A 21,571-nucleotide genomic window follows, 5' to 3' on the forward strand; every position below is an offset into this window, starting at 1 on the left:
GTTGGGATTATTTCACTAGTTCATATGAATATATGAGTCCAATGGTCCAGATTGAATATGGGCCGATCTGACAGTCACGGATGTCTGTCAGTGTTTAAATTTTAATTTTTTTTCTCTAAATTCAAATCACTTGAAATTTTAGGTGTGTATTTTTCTCATCAAGCTGCACTTAATAAAAATATATAAAAAAAATTTATTTGTGAAAAATATAATGACCAAAATACTCTTCGACACTTTTCGGTGGTATTTTAGTCAATTTATTTAATGTAAAGTATTTTTTTTGATATTTTTTGAAGATTCACCTATTTTTTATGGACACACGCTTAAAATTTTAAGTGATTTGGATTTATTGAAAAAAAAAATTAAAATTCAAACACTGACAGACATCTGTGACCATTAGATCGATCCAGATTCAATCTAGGCCATTGGGCTCACATGTTCACATGAGCTAGTGGGCTAATCCCATATTTTACCTATGGAGAGATGGTTCACTAATAGACCGAGGGATAAGTAATTCGGCTCATTCACATACAAATTATTAGTATTTGGAATCCATATTATACAAGGAGACCTTGCTTTTGCTAATTTTAATTGAGGGGTGATATCAAACCGGTCCATTTTCGGCGTCATATACGTAGTTAGTACATTCATCGTTAGCACATTTGTCATAGTTAGCAGCTCCACATCAAGGTCATCATCATGATCGGTAGACCAGTATCCCATAATTCATGGTGAGCGAAGGTCTACAGTAGTTTTCTTACTACCATGGTAGCACGAGGGTTCACCTTTAGACTAAGTTCGAGCCTATTTACTTACTAGTGAATAAGTGTTCACGTATAGTAAAGAATATCATTAGGTCAAGGTAGCGTTATCGTATAGCATGTATGTGATGGTATCTAGGCACGAGGATCTTATATGAATCGTATAATAAAGTACCACATGAGTAGATATATAGGAATCCAAATTTGCTGAATCACTCATCCTACGATTTTTTATATCCTAGATCTTCCCCTTCCATCTTCTGACTTATGTTTTTTATGTAGCACTCAAAACAAATGACTATGAAATTATATCGACACTTCCACGCATTCTGAACCCATATCTTGATTGATCTGATCATATGCTTGCTCAACCATAAGGTGCAGTCCAACTCTGTAGTACAGTCACTAGTACAACACTGGCTCTTGCAGCAAGCAGCAATAGCTGCCAGTACGGTTTTGTAAGTACAACAACAACAATTGTTCGGTTTGGAGGGGTACTTTGTAGTCGTGGTTCGGTTATTCACATTTGCGTCTATCTGTTGGTGGGGAGGTATATGAAGGAGCGAAGAAGTTGATTGAGGAATGAAAGCTTGAATTGAAGAAGTGGGGGGAAGGGACCCGCACGATCAGATAGGGACCGTCGTCGTTATAAGCTGACTCGTTGTCTATAGCCAAGCGAAAAGCTTATCCAGCGGAGTAAGCAGACTTTTTTATTTTTGTCTATAGCCAAAAGCTTCTCTTTGATAGCGGTCATAGGGGCCTGATCGTAGCTATACTAACTGAGTAAATTGCATTTTGTGCAAATTCATATCAATTTGCCAAAGGATTCATATCCTCATGAAAAAGGTCCATTGATATTGATGGAGCGTCAAAGTCCATTAATCCTTGACCGAAATAATTCCTATAGACCCAACGAACAAAGTCAATATATATACTACAAAACGTCTATAGGCGAAAATGATCAGTGATTTCGCTTACTTTCATCATCGTCCAAAGTTCATCGTATGGTCACGATTGTCCGGCAGTGTTTTAATTTTTACAAATCAGAATGATCTGAAATTTGGATCTTGTATTCATAAAAAATATTTAAATCTATTAAAAATATAAAAAAAATATTTTATATGAAAAAATTGATCAAAATACCCTCCAAAATTTTTGGGGGTATCTTGGTTAATATTTTTTACGAATTATTTTTTTAATATTTTTATTAGGTAAGCCTTACTAAGATCTACATATGTTATAAATTTCAGGTCATTCAGATTTGTAGAAAAAAAAAAGAAAAAAAATGAAATACTATCGGACGATCGTGATCATGGACGGTGATGAGAGTAAGCGAAATCATTATTTATTTTTGCCTATAGGCGTTGTGAAGACTTTTATTATATATATATATATAAAACAAATGGGATTAGCCCATTAGGTCATATGAAAATATGAGCCCAATGTTCCAGATTGAATCTGGGCGATCTAACGATCACGAATGTCTGGTAGTGTTTGAATTTTAGTTTTTTTTTCTACAAATCCAAATCACTTGAAATTTTAGGTGTGTGTTCATAAAAAATAGTTTTTTTTATAAAAAAATAAGTGAATCTTCGAAAATATCAAAAAAATATTTTACATGAAAATATTGATAAAAAATACCTTTGAAAAGTTTTGGGGGTATTTTGGTCATTTTGTTTTCCTTGAATAATTTTTTTTTATATTTTTATTAGGTGTGCCTTGATGAGAAAAATTCACACTTAAAATTTCAAGTGATTTGGATCTGTAGAAATAGAAAAATAAAATAAAATTCAAGTACTATCGGACATCCATGATCGTTAGATCAGTCCAGATTGTTGGGCTCATATGAGCTAGTAGGTTAATCCCATCTTTATATATATATATATATATATATATATATATATATATATATATAGCATCCGTGATTGTCAGATTGTCCTAGATTCAATCTGGGCCGTTGGGCTCATATATTCATATGAGCTTGTGGGGCTAATCCCATATATTTCCATATATATATATGGGTTTGTCTAGAGTTAGCAACCCCTTAAAATACAAAGGTTGAAGTTAGATGGGGTTGTGATTGGTGTATTTATCAAAACAGTATTTACTTTTTTATTAAAAAATTATTTAAATAGATAACTTTACCATCAAGTAAGAGTAAATTTGAAAATTTCACAAAAGTACAATGCCATTTTGAAAATTAGTGTTTTGTAACTGTATTTTGTAGAGTACCATTGTCCTTTAGTTAAAATTTTAACTTTATCCCTTATGGAGATGACAAAAGTGATATTTGTCTTGTAGTAATATTTACAAAATTGCCTCACAACAGTAACTTTTTTAAAAAATAGGCTACAAAATTAATAAATCCACCATTCACAACTCTCTCTATCTTGAACTTTTGTAATTTGACGGGTCATGAAGTTTAGATTATATATATATGGGTGCAGTTAGCATTCGGATGCATCCGTAGCTGTGGAGGTAAGGTGCACCTTTAAATTTTATCGTGGTATATAATTTTGATATAAATGTTCTTAGGATTATCTAAAAATCTATTTTTATATCTAATTATAAAATTTTAAAATTCCAAATTGGTTAAAATCAAGTAGATCTATAAACATACAAAAATCTTGAAAATGGGCGGTGTAGATAAGATGTTGTAAAATACACTATTTTTGAAACTTAAAATCTTTTTATTTTTGATGGTCATACATTTGGATGTCGAGATGATCAATCAAAGGGTTTTTCAACATTAAAACTACTATATATATATATATATACAAATTCACTTTGAGAAATGCGTGAGATCTCAACAACTCTATAGCGCTGCGCTAAATTCAACGTCAGGTTACGTTCCAATTGTCATTGCGAGTATAAAATGGACTTCAAATACAGTTTCATTCCAATAGTCATTACGGGTATACAATGGACTTCAAATACGAAGTAAATAAGGCTGCAACTTTAACTCTCACAGGAAAAGCAGTTTAGTGACAAAAAAAAACCCTGCAAGTGGATCATTTCCACCTGGATTTGGAATAAAAATGGACTTGAAACATTAAAGCGGTCTATCTTACTACACCCAACCTTCTTCAGGACATTTCCAGATCCCCAACCTTATTCGCTCCCGGATTAGAATATGCAAGTTGTAGATTAGATTTGGGGTCGGGATCATGGATTTCATGTCCGGCTTCGGATCCAAGACCCGGACCCGGATCCGTTCACACCCCTAGTGCAGGTTGTTCATTTGGTAGACAGTGAACTTCCTCTTTCAATAAAATCAATCTTTAAAATGAAGGGCAAATATGTGGAATTCTGTTAACGTTACGCTAAAGGGTTGCAGAAGGTGACACGAATCACCCTTCTCATGGGATTTCTTATGACACGTTCCTCCCTCAATATTACACCTGTAATACTCATGCCACCCCTCTCTCTCTCTCTCTCTCTAACAGACAAATCAACTCACTACCGGAACATCCCCCCTCTCTCTCTCTCTCTCTCTCTCTCTGTAACAAACAAATCAGCTCAACCTTGATGCTCTCTCACTTCTTCCTTCGTTAAGGTTGACCCACTTTTTAATTCCTTCAGCTCCCCACTTACCTCACCTGTACTGTACTCTCTCTCTTTCTCTCTCTCGGCAGGTATGGGTTCAAATCTTGAGACGAGGTCCCTCTTAGATGAGCTCAAGAGTTTGGACAAGAGAGGTGGATTCCTTGATCTCGGTCACCCTCTCCTCAATCGGATTGCCCACCCCTTCGTCAAGGCTGCGGGAGTATGTCATTTTTCCGCTATTTCTGTCTTCTTTTTCCCGGCCCTCACTCTTCCTCTTCTCATGTTTTGATTCTTCAGTAAATATGGAATTTGTTTGTGGTCGCCAGATCGGAGCAGTACAAGCGGTTTGTCGCGAGGCCTATTTCACTGCCCTTGAGGGTACCTTTTTTTTTACTAGTACCAATTTACAATGCTTGCTTACTGAAATTTTTATGCAATTCAGTAACTGACGATTTAGAAATATAAAATGGGAGAATAATTCTTTACTTTCTTTTGATTAAGTAAGGAAGCAAGAATGTGGAGGCAAATTTGTCACAATTTTCCAATATTATATGAACCTGCAACTGTAAGAAGCAAAATAAGGATGGTCATTTCACTTAGTTTGTAGAAGATCAGAAATAAGGGACTTGGTTGTGGATTCTACTCACTTTGCTTGTGACAGGAGCAGGCCTAGACACGAGCGGGGTACCGGATGCCTCAAAGCTTGCTCGCCGACAACGCTTACCCGACCTCAAAGGTATTATTACTGTGAGGGTATAATACTCTTCTTTTTTGTAATTAAGGATCTTCTCTTCCCTTTTCTTTTGTGACAGCATAAAAATCTATTTATTTATTTTTATGTTTTTTAAAAAGCATCCTTTTGGGACCACAATCAATGGTGTCGCATATGGATGCAGGACTTACCAATTTTTTTTTTATATGGATCGAGTCTTTCTTTTATGGACTGTGTGAAGTAAGAAACCGGAAACGAACCATATGGAGAACTTCTTCTTTTTGCATTAGTACTCTGTTGCCTTTATGTTTTCAATAAATTATTTTCGGAGAGAATTTAATTTAAGTTTTGGATGATTTGCAGGAGAGACATGTGCAAAATCCCTTGAAGCTATGGTAATGTTCCGTGGAAAATTTGAATTCTCTCTTCTTTTATTGAGTGAAAAACATTTACTTAAATCGGTTCTTCTGTTAGTTTTTTTTGTGTGGATTTGTTTTTTTTTTAACAGTGTGTGTGTATTTTACAGGTGAAACAAACTGGCAAAGAATCTATTCAATGGGGTGTGAAATTCATCACCTCTTTCTTTTTATTCTACTTCTCTCTCTCACACACACACACATACACAATTGATATCTTGTCATTGCAGGACTGGCTGCAGGGATGTATTCAGGCATCACGTATGGTCTGAAGGAAGCTCGAGGCTCTCACGACTGGGTAATTTGACACCCCTCTCACTCACACATTCTGATGGTTCTTAAGAGTCATGCATCTTTCTATCATGCAATGGTCTTTAAAAGTTAGGAACACTCACATTCCATCTGTTATTGAAGTACTTGACATGGGTCATCTCCTAAATTTTTTGTAATTTGCCAGAAAAATAGCGCGATCGCAGGGGCAGTAACGGGAGCAACATTGGCTCTCACCACTGAAGACCCCTCTCACGAGCAAATTGTGCAGTGTGCAATCACCGGTGCGGCCCTGTCCACCGCGGCCAACCTACTCACTGGTATATTTTAGAGAGGACATGGGCCTCACTCTTCTTTTTGTCTCGATCCCTCGATTCCCCTTTCCCTCTGTTACATGATGGATGAATGTTAGTATTTCTCCCTCGATTCCCCTATCCCTCTGTTATATGATGGATGAATGTTAGTATTTCTCCCTCGATTCTCCTCTCCCTCTGTTATATGATGGATGAATGTTAGTTTTTCTCCCTCGATTCCCCTCTCCCTCTGTTATATGATGGATGAATGTTAGTTTTTCTTTGGGCAACTTTCCGGGGTTCATATGTTTTGTTTCATTAGGCAAAGATTCTGGCTTTTCTAAAGCATATGGTAATGTCTATTGCTGGGTTCTTTTTGAGTGCTCTGTCTGCAATTGTCAAAAGTGTGTGTCAACTGCTGAGGTCTAAAATTCTAAATAGCATTTAGTCCAATGTTAATATATAAACAAATTATTATATTTTAGTACATGATATGGTTTGTTATTGCGAAACTAATTAAAATACATCAACCAATGTTTTAAAAGTGTTCAAATGAAGTGCTAACAAAAATATACAAAGGGATCATTTACTTTTTAGTATAAGGTGGTCACATTCAACCGTCTTGTCTTATCGGATTTTAAATCGGGGTTTTAAGTGTATTGTTTACCAGACTCAAAAAGTTCAAAAATAAATTTCTTGAATTTTTTGGCATATCTCAAGCTATTAAATTTGACATCCAGTAGGAGTTTCTCTTGTAATAATGATAAATCCTTATAAAACATTCAAATTGTAGTTAAACTTTTTCTCCAAAAAAAAAAAAAACACTAATTATTTTCACTGTATTTTGGTGCTTTTTTGAAATTAGATAAAAGATGGGTAATATGCTAAATAATTTATGAGTTTGGTATATTTTTGATAAATTTTTGGCCATTTTATGATTTCCATATGATGTGGACGTCCAGATATTGATGATATAGAGATGGTCGGAGTATCGTTTTCTATAAGACCCGGCCGGTTGCAGAACCCAGCCAGTGGCCTGGTCCAAGTAACCAGGAACTGGTTCGTGGGTTCCAGGTTTTGGCTATGCATAGTAATATAAAAATTAAAAAAAATACAAAAAAAAATCTTGAATGTTTAAACTAAAACTAAACAACACATTCAAATGATGTTAGAAAAGTAGCAGTGAAAAATAGGTTAAAAAAAATCAATTTTTGACGGGGGTTATTTTAGAAGCAATCCAACAAAGAAGGGAAATGTTAAAATAAATATTCATAGCCAAATTGTTTCGTAAAAAATACACAAAAGATGCACATGGTGACATTTTTTTTTTTGGGATTTGAAAACGGTGTGAATTTTCTCATGGGAAAATACCAAAATTGGGTCTAACTGGACCTCTCTAATATTGATATGCAAAGATTTTATCAGTACTGATAAGGACCTGTCTAAACAAACATGTCTTAAAAGACATTTTTTCTCGAGTCTCTTTGTACATCATGTAATGGAAGTAATATGCCTATTTTGAATAAAAAATGTTCTAATTGGTGTATGGGGAGCATTCATGGTTATCACTAGTGTTCCAATCTCCTCGTTAGCTAATAATCGCCTCGGTAGCTTAATAAGGACTACTTAATCATCTGTTCATATACAATGTATAGATAATTCAAAACTTCCAATACAATATATAGATAATTCAAAACTTCCAATAGGTATAGGACGGTATTTATAGTACTTTACAAAGCATTTGCACATGTACATTAAATGAACTGTATAATTTGCAGTGTCTAGCATTCTATAAAGTAAAACATCATGATATGTTATGGTTACATAATGGTCTCCTATCAAAAGTATGACAAACCAAATGATGGCAAGCATGCTAAATTACCCCAAATAACATGGTAGGAAGTGTATTAGCTTGGATAATAGCATGAAATATGCTACCCTTTTGTTTTATTTTATGTTTATCCAAGGATGGTAGGTGATGAGATGTCGCCAACTTTTATGGCTTCATTAACTCTCTCCAGTAGTGCGTGTTGGGTACGAGTAGACAGTACGTGTTGGGTATGAGTGCCTCAATACTAGTAAATTATATGAAGTATAATATTTGTGTCATGGATTATTTTAAAACTTGTAAATTATATGAAGTATAATATTTGTATGGTGGATTATTTTAATACTTGTGATAATCTTATAAAATAAAATTTAAGGAAAATGGATGTAGCTTTTTACAAAATCATCACGGAAGTAAAAGTGCCCCAATTGTGATTGATATTCTAGTGGTTTTTGGTTACCTTAAAAAAAAAAAAGGGCCCCAATTAATATTAATGGGTTTATTTTCTTAATTTTAATCTCACACAAGTACTTTTTCAAATAAGATCTTAGGAAATGCCAAAATAGCTATCGTTTTATGTTGCCAACCTTGAACAAATAATGGGTATTTTGGTTAACTTTGAACAAACAATGGGTATTTTGGTTAACTTTGAACAAACAAAGGTATTTTGGTGGGCTTAACCAAATGGTAAGAACATGAAAATACTCTTAAAATTATTGCACCTATTTAAAGCAACAATGAAGAGGGGCATTTAAAAAAATTTTAAAGAGAGATTTTGAATGGGTATCTAAAGGAAATGAAATAGATGATTCAAATCGATTTTTTTTTTTTTTTTGGGTGACAATATTCAAAAACTTCTATTGCTATAGCAGAAAATTACAATCATCCGATTCACAACAAAGAAATTATATTGTGAGGCACCTGTAGAAGAGAGTGAAGCACTTTTTTGGGTCAAAGCATTAGCCAGACATGAAAGCTCTCACCAAATTTGCCAGCGTTGTCGCAATCGCCATGGCACCCACTATTACTTGCACCAAGTAAATCGAGTAATTTTAACTACCACTACTAGCACCAAGTAAATCGATCAATTTTAATAGGAAAGCATATAATAATAATGGGAAAACATACAATAAGATCACTTATTTTTGGTACGAGGAGATCGTAATTAATTGACTATTGAATGTAAAATTAGGTGGCTGTATTTATTTTATTGACCAAATTCAAAGTTCAAAAGAATTTTTTTCAAACTTTATGATACATCCAAGCTATTGTATTTTACATCAGATGGTTGTAAGTAATTATAACTTCCTAATACTTTCTATTTTAGTTGGGATCTTTTTAAGGATATCTTAAATGATACTTTCCCTAGGAATTATGACTTCTTAATACTCTCTATTTTAGTTCGGATCATCGGTTGTAAGTAATTATGACTTCTTAATACTCTCTATTTTAGTTGGGATTTTTTTGGGGATATCTTAAATGATGCTTTCCCTAAAATCACTATGAAACATGTGCGCATGGAAGGGTTTTGAATGTGGTGGAGAAAAAGCAGAAAAAGATGTCAAAGGAATATATGCATCTTCTGATTTGACCTTTTTGGAGCAAGAATCTAAAGTTATATTAGAGCCAAAGAATATATGCATTTCTAATTTGACCTTTTTGGAGCTAATAAAGAATCTCAAGTTATATTATAAGGATTAGGAAAAAGTTTATATAAGGTTGCAACTTTAAAATGTAGAATTAAAGATGTATCTTAAAAATGCCCTCTAATTGATCTTTTCGACCTCGAGATGTATGAATCTGAAAAAGGAAAAAGATTTTGAGTCCCAAAAATAGTGTATTTTGTAACATGCTATTTAGACCGTCCATTTTCAAGATTTTCATATGTTTATAAATTTACTTGATTTTGAGTTTAAAATTTTATAATTAGATATGAAAATAGATTTTAAGATAATTTTAAAAAAAAAATTATTCCAAAATTATATATTATGATAAAATTTGAAGGTGCTCCATAATTGGATGGTTTAAGGTTAACCACACCCTAAGGATTAATAATGGAGCACATACATTTATTCTTAGCCAACAAAGGGCAAATGTATATGCGCTTGAAGAAAACGGATTGTATTTATATAACTATTCTCATTTGGTACAAGGTCACAATCACTTCTTACTGTTGAATGGGAAATGTATATGCGTTTGAAGAAAATGGATTGTATTTATATGATTATTTACATTTGGTACAAGGTCACAATCACTTCTTACTGTTGAAATTCGACGGCTTGACGTGTGTAACAAAATACAAGAATTTTTATTTTGGACTTTGTGCTTTGTTAATGGTATATACCTAGCAAACCAAATTTACATTCAATGGTCAACAACAATTGCTACCTTGTTAATGGTATATACCTAGCAAACCAATTTTATATTCAATGGTCAACAACAATTGCTACCTCCTTATATCAAAAGTAAATGATCGTATTGCATATTTTTTCATGAAAAAAAATAGTTTTCAAAGATTAAAACATGGCTCAAATTTGAAAAGTTATAACTGTTTAAGAAGTCAAGATCCAATTCTTTTTTTTTTTTTTGTTGAAAATACTCATATGATGATTAAAAAATCGACAATTTCGCACCAATAAAATCTTTGTAAGTTCTACAAAGATTAACTTCAACTAACCGTCAAACCGTGAAGATTAAGATTAGAGAGCAACAAACGACATTGCCAAAGAAAAACCGTTTAATCTAACAAAAATCTAACAAACTTATTCAAAATGGAAATGACAAACTTTTAAACAAGGTATGCTATCCATATGCCGAAAACCCTTTTAAGGAGTTAAAATCTATGTGAAATGATTTCTACAATCGTGGGAGCACACTGTTCATTCAGTCCCTCGGCAAAGCTAGGAGTATTTTAGGATCCAAATTTTAGGGATGTAACCTCTTGAACCTATTGATCAAGCACAAAAGAAAAAAATAAAAAAAATCAAATCGCATACAAAGTAATGCCTCAAAATTGAATAGGGGCAGTCCAATTTTTGAATGACAAGATGAAAATGTTTTAGCACAAAAACCCGTTCTTTTTGTTTGAAGGTTAGTTTTAGATGGAACCCAAAATTTAAACATAAAAAACACTCTCTAGTGCCTCTTTTGCTTGATGGAGTTAGCAGATACCCTTAGATCAGCATGCTATACCTGATAAGGGATTGTCTACAAAGAGGCTGTCTTTTGTACATGGAGATCACAATTATTTGTCACTCATTGGATGTCCATTTAGATGGCTTAGAATGAGCCACGAAGTCTGAGAATATTTTTTTGGGAACTTTGTGCTAATTCAACGAACTCTTACAACCACCCATTTTGAAATTTAAGGGACAAAAATGATTGTGACCTCCATGTACAAATGATAAAGCTCTATTGTCATGTAGCGTTCTTCTCCATTTAAATCAATTCGGGGGACACACCTACTTCAAAAAATACTAAAGTCGTCTGATGTAAATTGACAAATGGAATAAGATTTTAGGCACAATACTGCAAGCCAATATTGTTTTATGATTTATTTCTTCATACAAATCATTTCGAAATGATATGTGGGGCATACATTTTTTTTTTTAAAATTGTTAAATTAAAATAGCAAAAATATATATGCATGTTATAAGAGTATTTTGGTCATTTTGCATCAATATTTTTCTAATTTAATTAACATTAATTTTTAAAGAAAAAAATAAAAAAAATACTAATAGGGGTGACATAGCGACTGAGGCTATCCCAGTCTGATCGGATGGTTGGGAATGAGGGTCACATGTATTTTATATATGTGAGGTACCTATTATAGACCATATGAAAGTTATATAAAGGTTATACCACATGATCTATGGTCTTTAGTATAGGATTATAAAGAGTAGTCTATAAACTATAGACCGTAGTACTGGATAAAACTATAGATTATAGTTGAACGACTATAGTCCGATGAATTTTCAACTCGGGCTTGGAGGGTCTAGGGGTATCCAGGGCACAAAATTTATTGGGCCTAGTATGCCTGGTCCAAGTCCACCCCATAGCCCACAGGCCTAAAAGTACGCCTAAACCCTGTTGTAGGATTAAACAAGCAGCTTTGTTAACTTTTCACTTATATCATGGGGCATATAAGGTTGCAATTTTATAGAGAAGCAATGTGCATTTTAAAAATCCAATAGAAAAGAGTGCCCAGAGATGAAATTTTTTAATAGATTATCTTGATCTGGAGATGTATGGATATAAAAAAAAACGGATTTTTAAGTTTTAAATATAGTAAGAATGGGCTTAAGTCTAAGTGGTCAGGATGATGGGACACCATAACATGATGTCTTAACTCTTGAGTTCTATTCCTATTACGGGTAAGTTCTATTCCTACTACGGGTAAGAGATCCTTTTTCCATTGAAATACAAATAAATAAATAAATAATAAATAAGTCCAAAAATTAAAAATTAATACATTTTATAACAAGTTATTTGGACCGTCTATTTTCACGATTACAAATGAATATCTTAAATAACATAAGGTGGGCACCTTCTTCAAACCCCACCCTGATTAAAATAGCATTGCTTGTTAGGATTCCACACAGTGAACATGACATATATGAGGCACAAGTGAAATGAAATTGCAAACATTATAATTATAGTAAAGGAAAAGGCTTTGGGGTGCTCAATTTTTGTGGTCTCCTTCCAAACATCCATTGTAGTTTTGGATTTGGATGTAAAATTTCGTAAGGTGGTAATCTTGATAACCATGAACATGAATCTTAAGAAAGCAAAAGGCTTAAAAATATGTAACTTTAGAAGAATTTAAATGAAAGTCCAAAACTAACACAAAAATGAAGTTCAAAATTGTCTACTTTTAAATTTGTACGTTATTTTTTGGATTCATAATTATTGTAGACAAGATTATATACCGATTGAATTTTAGTTCTAAAGTTTATCTTAAAGGTAGATTTTCGGAGCCCACACTTGAATGAACTGGGTAATGCACTTTTTTTTTTTTTTCCAAATTAGTTGATTTGATCACTCTAGTGACTATTTCAAATAGTTGACCTTTACAATGATATTTTTCCTAGCTTTATCCAGTAGATATCCGATTTTATGTAAAATGTACACCATATTTGTATCAGAAACTGTAAATGAAAGACAGAAGGTAAAGCTATAATTATCACAGAGAAACCAAAATGTGAGCCCGAAGACACAAAGCAGAAAGATTATGCAGGAGTTGATTAGACCCAACCTGATCGAGATGATAAATCAAAATACACTGGTTTCAAAGGCTAAATAATCTTATGAGGGCAAAACTACAGCCAAGATTATGGCTAGCTTTTATCTCTTGTTTTCCTACCATGTTCTTTTGTTAGATAAACCGTTGGGACTTTGCAGCTAATAATTTCACAGCAATTTGAAGAGAAGACCTCCATGGGTAGCAAAGAAGGGAGCGAACACGAGGGACTCGACAGCCATGAGCTTGATGAGAATGTTGAGAGATGGGCCTGATGTATCCTTAAGGGGGTCTCCAATGGTATCACCGATTACAGCTGCCTTGTGAGGGTCAGAACCCTTTGGGCCCAAAGATTGAGCATGCTGTGAAACACCGGCCTGGATAGATAAAAAACGAACCCATGATTAGTTTTCTGCTCTTTGTTTTAAACTTCCTTTTACATAGAAAAGAATTACCCATGAGAAACTCTGAATTAAGGTTACCTCAATGTATTTCTTTGCATTATCCCAGGCACCACCAGTGTTGGAAGCCGATATAGCCACCTGCATGCACCCCATAGCCAAGTATCAGCAACAGCACCAAAATGCGTTTTGCACATGGTTCTCAAAGAAAATGAGAGAGAGAGCGGAAGGGGGCAGAAAACTGTCACCACTGTCAAAGATTAAAATGATATATTCACCTGCACACCCGAAACAAGAGAACCTGCAAGGACTCCAGCAAGGGTTTCGACACCAAAGAAAGTGCCAGCAATCAACGGGGTGAGCATAACAAGGGCACCTGGTGGTATCATCTCTTTGAGAGAAGCATCAGTTGATATCTTAACACAAGTTGCATAGTCAGGCTTTGCATGCCCTTCCATCAGGCCAGGGATGGTATTGAATTGCCTCCTAACTTCTTCCACCATCTTTAAGGCTGCACTTCCCACACTCTTCATCGTCATGGCAGAAAACCAATAGGGAAGCATTGCTCCCACTATTAACCCTATGAAAACCTTTGGTGACAACACATCAACAACCTTGATGCCGGCCCTGCTAACAAATGCGCCGAAGAGAGCCAGAGAGACAAGAGCAGCTGAACCAATAGCAAAACCCTGGAGAGAGAGAGAGAGAGAGAGAGAGAGAGAGAGAGAGAGAGAGATCATCAGGAATGCAGAAGGAGCCAACCTTAGGAAATTAAAATGGAAGCAAAGGTTCACATAGACTCGTTTTCAGATGTGCAAGTGAAACAAGATAAAAGCTTGACAAAGAAGAATCAATCCAGACTAAGTATTGACGAAGTCTTTTAAATATGAAAGAAGATTCCATGGTACAAAGAAAAATGTGCGGTTTCTTTTTTTTTGATGCTGTTGACTGAAGAAAAATGTTCAGTTTTAATAAATTTAAAGAAGGAAAATTTATCAGACTATAAATCAGAGATCAATTATTTAACATTTCATCCAATCCAACAATTGACGACCCAGGATGGCATGTCCTGGTCATTTAAAATTTGATTAAAAAAGAAATTATATCAGAAGAACCGAATGAGACGTTAGATAGTTCAACTCTTTAGTGTGGTTTGATAAAATTCCCCTTCAAACAAAATAACAGTTTCTGGTATGTAGATGAATGCAAGGAGCAGATTATATATCCTCAATCTCGCAGAAAAAAGGACAGTTCAGGTTAGCTAGTCTTAAGAGTCATGTAAATACAAATTTACCCAAATATGAGTACCATGTGTCATTGTATCTTGAACCAAATTTGTAGATTTCAACATCTTTCACCAGTTTCCTCCAAGATATATTGCAAATGCCTCAGCATTTATTTTGTAAGAATTGCCCACCTCTGTATAAAAGGTCCTAGACTTACTGTTCTGCTATGCCTCTATATTTCACAAATTCAATTTTTTCTCTAATTTTTGGCAAGGCTTCACTTTATTTAGAAAATTTTTCCATTTTGTCAAGTTAAACAAATGCTGACAAGTAGTATCCAATAATGATGGAACTTCATCACTCCACACAGAGAGAGAGAGAGAGAGAGAGAGAGAGAGAGAGAGAGAGAGAGAGAGAGAGAGACCTGTGGAAAGAGAGTTTACCTTGCCAATGGCAGCAGTCGTGTTTCCAGCTGCATCGAGGGCATCTGTTCTCTCTCGAATCTTGTGGCTCATCCCAGCCATCTCTGCAATTCCTCCAGCATTGTCACTGATGGGTCCATAGGCATCAATGGCAAGACCAGTGGCGATTGTGCTAAGCATCCCCAAAGCAGCAACTGCTATCCCATACATGGCGGCCAAGCTGAAGCTCACGTAAATTGCAACAGCAATGGCAAAGATGGGGATAATTACTGACTTGTATCCAAGTGCCAAACCAAAAATTACATTGGTTGCAGCACCAGTCCGGCAAGAATCTGCGACATCCTGCACAGGACTGCAAGATTTTTGAAGAGGTCAATTGTAATATCTCAGGTAAGAAGGGAACAAATGAGAATGAATGAAACAACCAAGGCGCCGGTTTAGAAATTGATTAGTAGTCACAAACTCACCATCACCATCACCATCTCTCTCTCTGTCTGAGACATATCACACACACACACACACCTCTCTCACTAAGAGACATTCTCTCTCTCTCTCTCTCTCACACATACACATACACACACATACACATACACACACATATATACACACACATGATCTTTTATAACTTAAGGGCATTTGACAAATAGGAGTTTTGAAGAATGAGATTTGCCTGTAAGCATTGCTAGTATAGTACTCAGTTGTGTATCCAATAACAAGTCCAGCCCACAATCCAATCGCCACACAGACGAAGAGGTGCCTATTATTGCAAAAAGAAGCGGAACGAAAGGAAAAAATCAGTGACGGAGAAGAAAGTTATTGTGATAAGCAAACTCTCAGGAAAAGATCTTGGTTCACTCCAAGAGGTTCCAAGTTAACATGAAATAACAAAGAAACAAACCAAAAAAAGGTTTGTACCAATTTTTAACAGTCTTCTCGGTCCCAAAGTTGAAAAGAGTGAATTCAGAGGGTAGAGAAACAAAGCTGACAATTGCAATGCCAATAGTCATCAGGATTGTGGAGATGAGTAGCTGCCGCTTCAATGAAGGCTCAATCTCAGCCACACTTTTGATTTCAAAGAAATCAGTGGCAAAAAGAGTGGTGATAAGGCAGACCACGATCCCCATGGCACTGATAATTAGAGGGTATGACATTGCCGAGAAATCATGGTTGATTCCAAAAGATGAAATTGATGCCACAAAGAGCGCTGCACATGAGGCCTCAGCATATGAACCGAAAAGGTCTGAACCCATTCCAGCAATATCCCCGACATTGTCACCAACATTATCAGCAATCACCTGCAGTAAAAACCCAAGAATAAAAAAAGCGATAAAAGTTAACATAAACATGTCTAGTATTTACTTGGTAAAAACAGAACTTGGTTGATAAAAAATCCATTCACAAGCAGATTATTCAGCATAAAACACAGAAATAATAATAATAAACCTCTATTTTTCTCCTTTTCTCCATTTGGGTTTGTCTTGAATAGATGGAAAGCAAAAGTCTATTTTGGAGCCCCATAATATCACCAGCTTGATTAATATTATCCAATCAAGGTCTATAGATTCACCACACATGTGCGGTAAATAGGCTTTCAGAAACAACGAAACTTATCAAGTGAAAAAGTGACAGCTTTAGAGATAAATTTGAAGTAGAGATAAATTTGAAGCCAGACACGTCAAAACAAAAAGTAATTGATCAAAACTCATTAGAAAAACTATGAAGTTAGTAAAACTTACAGCTGGGTTTCGAGGATCATCTTCCGGAATATTTCTCTCAACCTTCCCAACAAGATCAGCACCAACATCTGCAGCTTTGGTGTATATTCCCCCACCCACTCTTCCGAAAAGAGCCATAGATGAACCACCAAGGCCATAACCAGTAATGGATTCATAAAGGCCTTCCCAGTCATCACCATAGTAAAGCCTAAACAGATTAATGGTAATATACAAAACTAGAAGCCCATTTGCAGCAAGAAGAAAACCCATCACTGCACCAGACCTGAAAGCTGTAATGAAAGCCTTGCCAACCCCTTTCCTTGCCTCGAGGGTAGTTCTGGCATTTGCATAAGTGGCAATCTTCATGCCAAGAAAGCCAGAAAGAACTGAGGTAACAGCACCGAGCAAGAAGGCGACAGTGGTAAAAACGGCATTAGCTAGAGCTGGCTTGCAAAGTTTCTCCTTGTTATAAGAGCAGGGTTCACTCTGAGTGCTAAAACCCTTTACGGAACCAAGGAATAGAAATATAATGATAGCAAAAGCACCCATGAAAATGCCCAGGTACTTGTACTCGGTGTACAGGAAGGAAGTAGCACCTTCAAAATAAATTCAAACAAACGAAATAGAGAGAGTAAGAGATAAGATCATGCAGTCTTTAAAGAAGTATTGAAAATCACTAAGAGAAATCATATGAAACCCAATTTCATTGTTTAGATGAGTATCAACACAGTGTAATTAGATTCAAAACAGGGAGATCAAAATCTCTACCTAAAGGCTCTCAATGGGAAGTCAAAGGAAATGCCTTCACCTCCAAAGAACAACGACAAAGCAATTTATGATCCACAGATTTTCAGTTCACGATGTTTACATTACAGTTTCTTTTTGCAATAAATTAACACTTGCATCTCTAGAGTTTGTGGGACCTATATAGAACGAAGCCAAAATTTGCAAACAGGAATGCCAAAAACCTAAAGAAAGATGAATATAATGAGGAAAAAACAGTTCAAAAATAGAAGTGTATCCATTAAAAACAGAGATCAAATAACTATCACAACACCAATTACCCTTTATCCTATGATATCATAAAAGGACAATCAAATAACACCAGAGGACAATCCATCACCAGGGAGGTTAACTTAAGGGAAATTATAAAACAATCCATCTTCTAAAATCGAACTCCCAAGTCTGCAACTTCTACAGGTTACAACTGAGCAGCAAATGAAATAAAAATTAAACAAACATACATAATTTGTAAACCAGTAAAACATTTAATACACAAAATGAGAAACACTAAATATGTGAAAGATATTTCAAGAAAAATAAATATAACTATTAACAGTACCTATAACTCTGCCAAACCTAAACATTGGAGTACAAGTTGAATCCTTCAGTCAACAATTTAATAGAAATTAATGAAGAGAAAAAGTGTGCTCTCAAACTCATGCATCTGGACAAAAATCTATAGCAGATTTGAAAATCTAATTAAAAATTGCATAAAATAGGAAGAAACAAAGAAGAAGAAAAGGGTATATAGATCTTTTTTTAAGCAGATATAGAGATAAAAAATGCTTGAATGTTTTTAATGAACAAAAACTCAATCAGAAATTCATGATTTATCAGTTAAACAACAACAAAATACGAGGATAATGATCATGCTAACATGACAAGGATGATGATGACAAAAGCACTAATTGGGGGAACAATAGAAGCAGAAATAACAACAGCGATGAGAAAACTTATAATATTGACAATAACAATGACCAAACTTGATGACGGTGAAAAAAAGAAAATGTAGATTTCAGTATATAATAAAGTACCATAATCCTTTTTCTTGTCAAAATCCAAAAAGTTTTATGGACAAAAGGCCAAAATAACATCTGTATTAAACAGATCCTACAAATGATGAGAGATACCATGATGAAACCATTGATTAGAAACTTTAACAGCAATCAAATGACATAATCAAACATTTCAATTAAAAAAGGAGACACTAATATGCGCGTGTGTGTGTGTGCGTGAGAGAGAGAGAGAGAGAGAGAGAGAGAGAGAGAGACTTTGAATGAATATGATCCAAGAAAATGTCCATTTGTAAAGCACCCCAACAGTATGATGCACAGTCCCAATCATTCAACAAACCAACTCGACAACTCTATAAAATAAATTACATTAAAAAATGGAAAAAAATAAGAAACCTTTCTACCATTTGTTTTCAAATGATAAACAGAAGAACATTTTCCTTGGATATCACAAGTCAAATTGCATAATAAAAGGAAGGCGGAGAGAGTAGCGAGATCCACTTGAGCCCTTAACAATCCACCAAAATACGAACCAAAAGTGCAAACTTTACAACAATGGAAAACAAAAACCACAAAAAAGAAAAAACAGAGAAAAAAAAACACACAAAAAAATAAAAATAAAAAAAAATAAAAAATGAAAGCGTGAGAGAGATTATTTAGGCGACGAACCATGATCCCATCATCCTCAATTACACTGCAAAAAGATGATTCATGAACTCAAAACCTAAAACTACAAATAATCTGAAAAACTATAAAAACTACATATCACACTAATCTGAAAAAAAAAAAATAAAATAAAATATATATATATATATATATATATATATATATATATATATATATTTATTTATATTTATTCAACGGAAAACAGAATGATGATAATCCATAAAATAAAGGCAAGTCATATTATAAAAAATTAAAAGTCCAAACAAAACACCCATCAGTTTCAAATGTAAACCCAGAGGAAGGGAGGGAGAGAGAGTGTCCAAATGTAAATCCAGAGAGAGATCCTCTTGAAGATATATTTGAAGGATAATCCGCAATAATAAAAAATACAAGATAACAACTCAAAACATAATCCGATAGATTATTGATAATTCAAAGACAGTTTTTTCCAGTAAACACCACAAATTAAAAGAGGACTCAATATTCAAATTTTGAACATGAAATTTACCATCCAAATAGAGAAAATAACTAACGCGGAAGTAGAAATAAATGTTTTCATAATCCTCGACAATGGAATTCAGAAAAATGGCAGATCGGAAAAGCATATGTTTCAAAAATTTAAAAACACACGAAAGGTAAAAAAATCGGTAAATAAATAGATGCCTAAAAACCGCTAGATAAATGTTGTAAAGAACAATTCAAAACAAAATTGTATTTCTCTCTCTCTCTCTAAGACACTAAATCAATAGCAACCAGTAAACCCTCACTTCTGAACCACAAGAGAAACCAGATATACCAAATTGATTGAAAAACCTAAGAACCAATCTTACCCTCTGATATGGCTTGCTGAATTTCTGCACATTTAGTGATAACTCCAACACTATCTGCTCCCTCTTCCTCATCTTCAATTAACCTATCATCATACCCATTGTTCGCACCAGAACGATGTTCCGGTGAGACCCTAACTTGTGAAACCAAATACCACTGTAATAGCGCGAACACTATCCCTATAATGGCGGCCACAGGTATCAGGACCTGGGCCAGCGTTTCCCCTAACAAAGCAGAAGACGCCATTAAAACCAGAAACGCCCAACAAAATAGCGGTTTTTTATATGCCCAAAACCAGTTCCTCTCTCTAACTTCTCTCTGTAACAAAACCAGTTCTCTCTACTGGCTCACGCTCTGAAACGTCCAAAGGATTTATATACCCACTACCACGGCTACTGGATTTTAAGCGTTCATTGTATTCTATTTAATAAATGTGATTACTGACAAATCATCATGTAACCCTGTCGTAATTATCTAGCTTTTTTTTAGTTGATTTTATACTCGATTCTACCCTTTATCAATAATATACTTACGGTGATACCCTTGTGTCTTTAGGAATTTACAGTATTACTCATGCAACTCTAATAAAAGAAATGAAATGACAAAATCTTACTTCTATTTTTGTTGAAGTGTTTTAAAATCTGAAGATATTAAATTTAGGATAAATGAGAATCGGTCTAGACTCTAGAGATGGCGATCTGAATACGAATCAGACCAAACAGCCCAAAAATTTAAAATTAATAAATAAATAAACACTTTTTATTTTTATTTTAAGCTTGTCTATTTTTTTTAGGTCCCAGTAAATCGCTTTCTATAAACTTATATTTTTTACTTTTATATTTTAAAATAGTATATCTTGTAATATATTATCTGAACTATTAATTTTTAAGATTGCCAAATGTTTGTAGATCGGTTCGATTTGCAATATTTTTGAGTCTTTAAATTTTATAATTAGATACGGAAATAAATTTCAAGTCATAATAAATATTTATATTAGTGAAACAACATATTTCGGAACTATTTGAACGTGCACACACTTGTAGGGCCTCAACCTTATACAAACCACCTTTAAAAAATAACTCCACTTGCTTTTTAAAATTATTTATAAAGCAAAAGACATAAGACATTCTAATAATAAAAAAATTCAAAAGTAAATAGTCCCCCTTTCTATTTTAAAATAAAAAAGTTATAATTTAATAAAGGATAAAGTTTATATGGAGCCGAGGTTCTAAACAATCAAATTAGAGCCTAAACTTCATTAGAAGATATTGCTTTGATGCCCAACTATCCTCAAATGGCTCATCTCGACATCAAGATGCACGGACATGAGAAAAAAATAGATTTCAAGCTTTGGAAACAGTGTATTTTGTAATACATTTTTGGACCATCAATTTTCAAGATTTTCAAGTCTATTTACATTAATTTTGAAGCTTTAAACTTTATAAATAAAAA

General features: G+C 34.3%; 2 protein-coding genes across 3 annotated transcripts; one reads left to right on the forward strand and one right to left on the reverse strand.

Annotated features, from left to right (window-relative positions):
* The first annotated feature begins 4,061 nt into the window (after positions 1–4,061).
* Positions 4,062–6,378, forward strand: ATOEP16-2 (Mitochondrial import inner membrane translocase subunit Tim17/Tim22/Tim23 family protein). 2 transcript variants are annotated; one of them, XM_088858959.1, is made up of 7 exons: positions 4,062–4,527; positions 4,634–4,685; positions 4,969–5,043; positions 5,383–5,414; positions 5,546–5,579; positions 5,666–5,733; positions 5,893–6,378. In XM_088858959.1, exons 1-7 carry the CDS (start codon positions 4,399–4,401, stop codon positions 6,034–6,036), a joined length of 534 nt encoding a protein of 177 aa, XP_088715085.1. In that variant the 5' UTR covers positions 4,062–4,398; the 3' UTR covers positions 6,037–6,378. The 2 variants fall into 2 exon arrangements, with proteins under 2 accessions (XP_088715085.1, XP_020520323.1); XM_020664664.2 differs by having other exon boundaries at positions 4,182–4,527; positions 4,975–5,043.
* A 6,602-nt stretch (positions 6,379–12,980) lies between these two features.
* LOC18431217 (pyrophosphate-energized vacuolar membrane proton pump 1) lies at positions 12,981–20,468 on the reverse strand. The gene is made up of 8 exons (XM_006841344.4): positions 20,122–20,468; positions 16,851–17,425; positions 16,030–16,409; positions 15,785–15,871; positions 15,136–15,466; positions 13,745–14,155; positions 13,548–13,607; positions 12,981–13,442 (listed from the first exon to the last, which is right to left on the reverse strand). The coding sequence occupies exons 1-8, from the start codon at positions 20,363–20,365 to the stop codon at positions 13,236–13,238; spliced, it is 2,295 nt and encodes a 764-aa protein (XP_006841407.1). The 5' UTR covers positions 20,366–20,468; the 3' UTR covers positions 12,981–13,235.
* Positions 20,469–21,571: the final 1,103 nt, after the last annotated feature.

This window comes from Amborella trichopoda, chromosome 2 (genome assembly GCF_054954075.1).
Source record: "Amborella trichopoda isolate Santa Cruz 75 chromosome 2, AtrichopodaSantaCruz75HAP2 v2.0, whole genome shotgun sequence".
NCBI classification, from domain to species: Eukaryota; Viridiplantae; Streptophyta; class Magnoliopsida; order Amborellales; family Amborellaceae; genus Amborella; species Amborella trichopoda.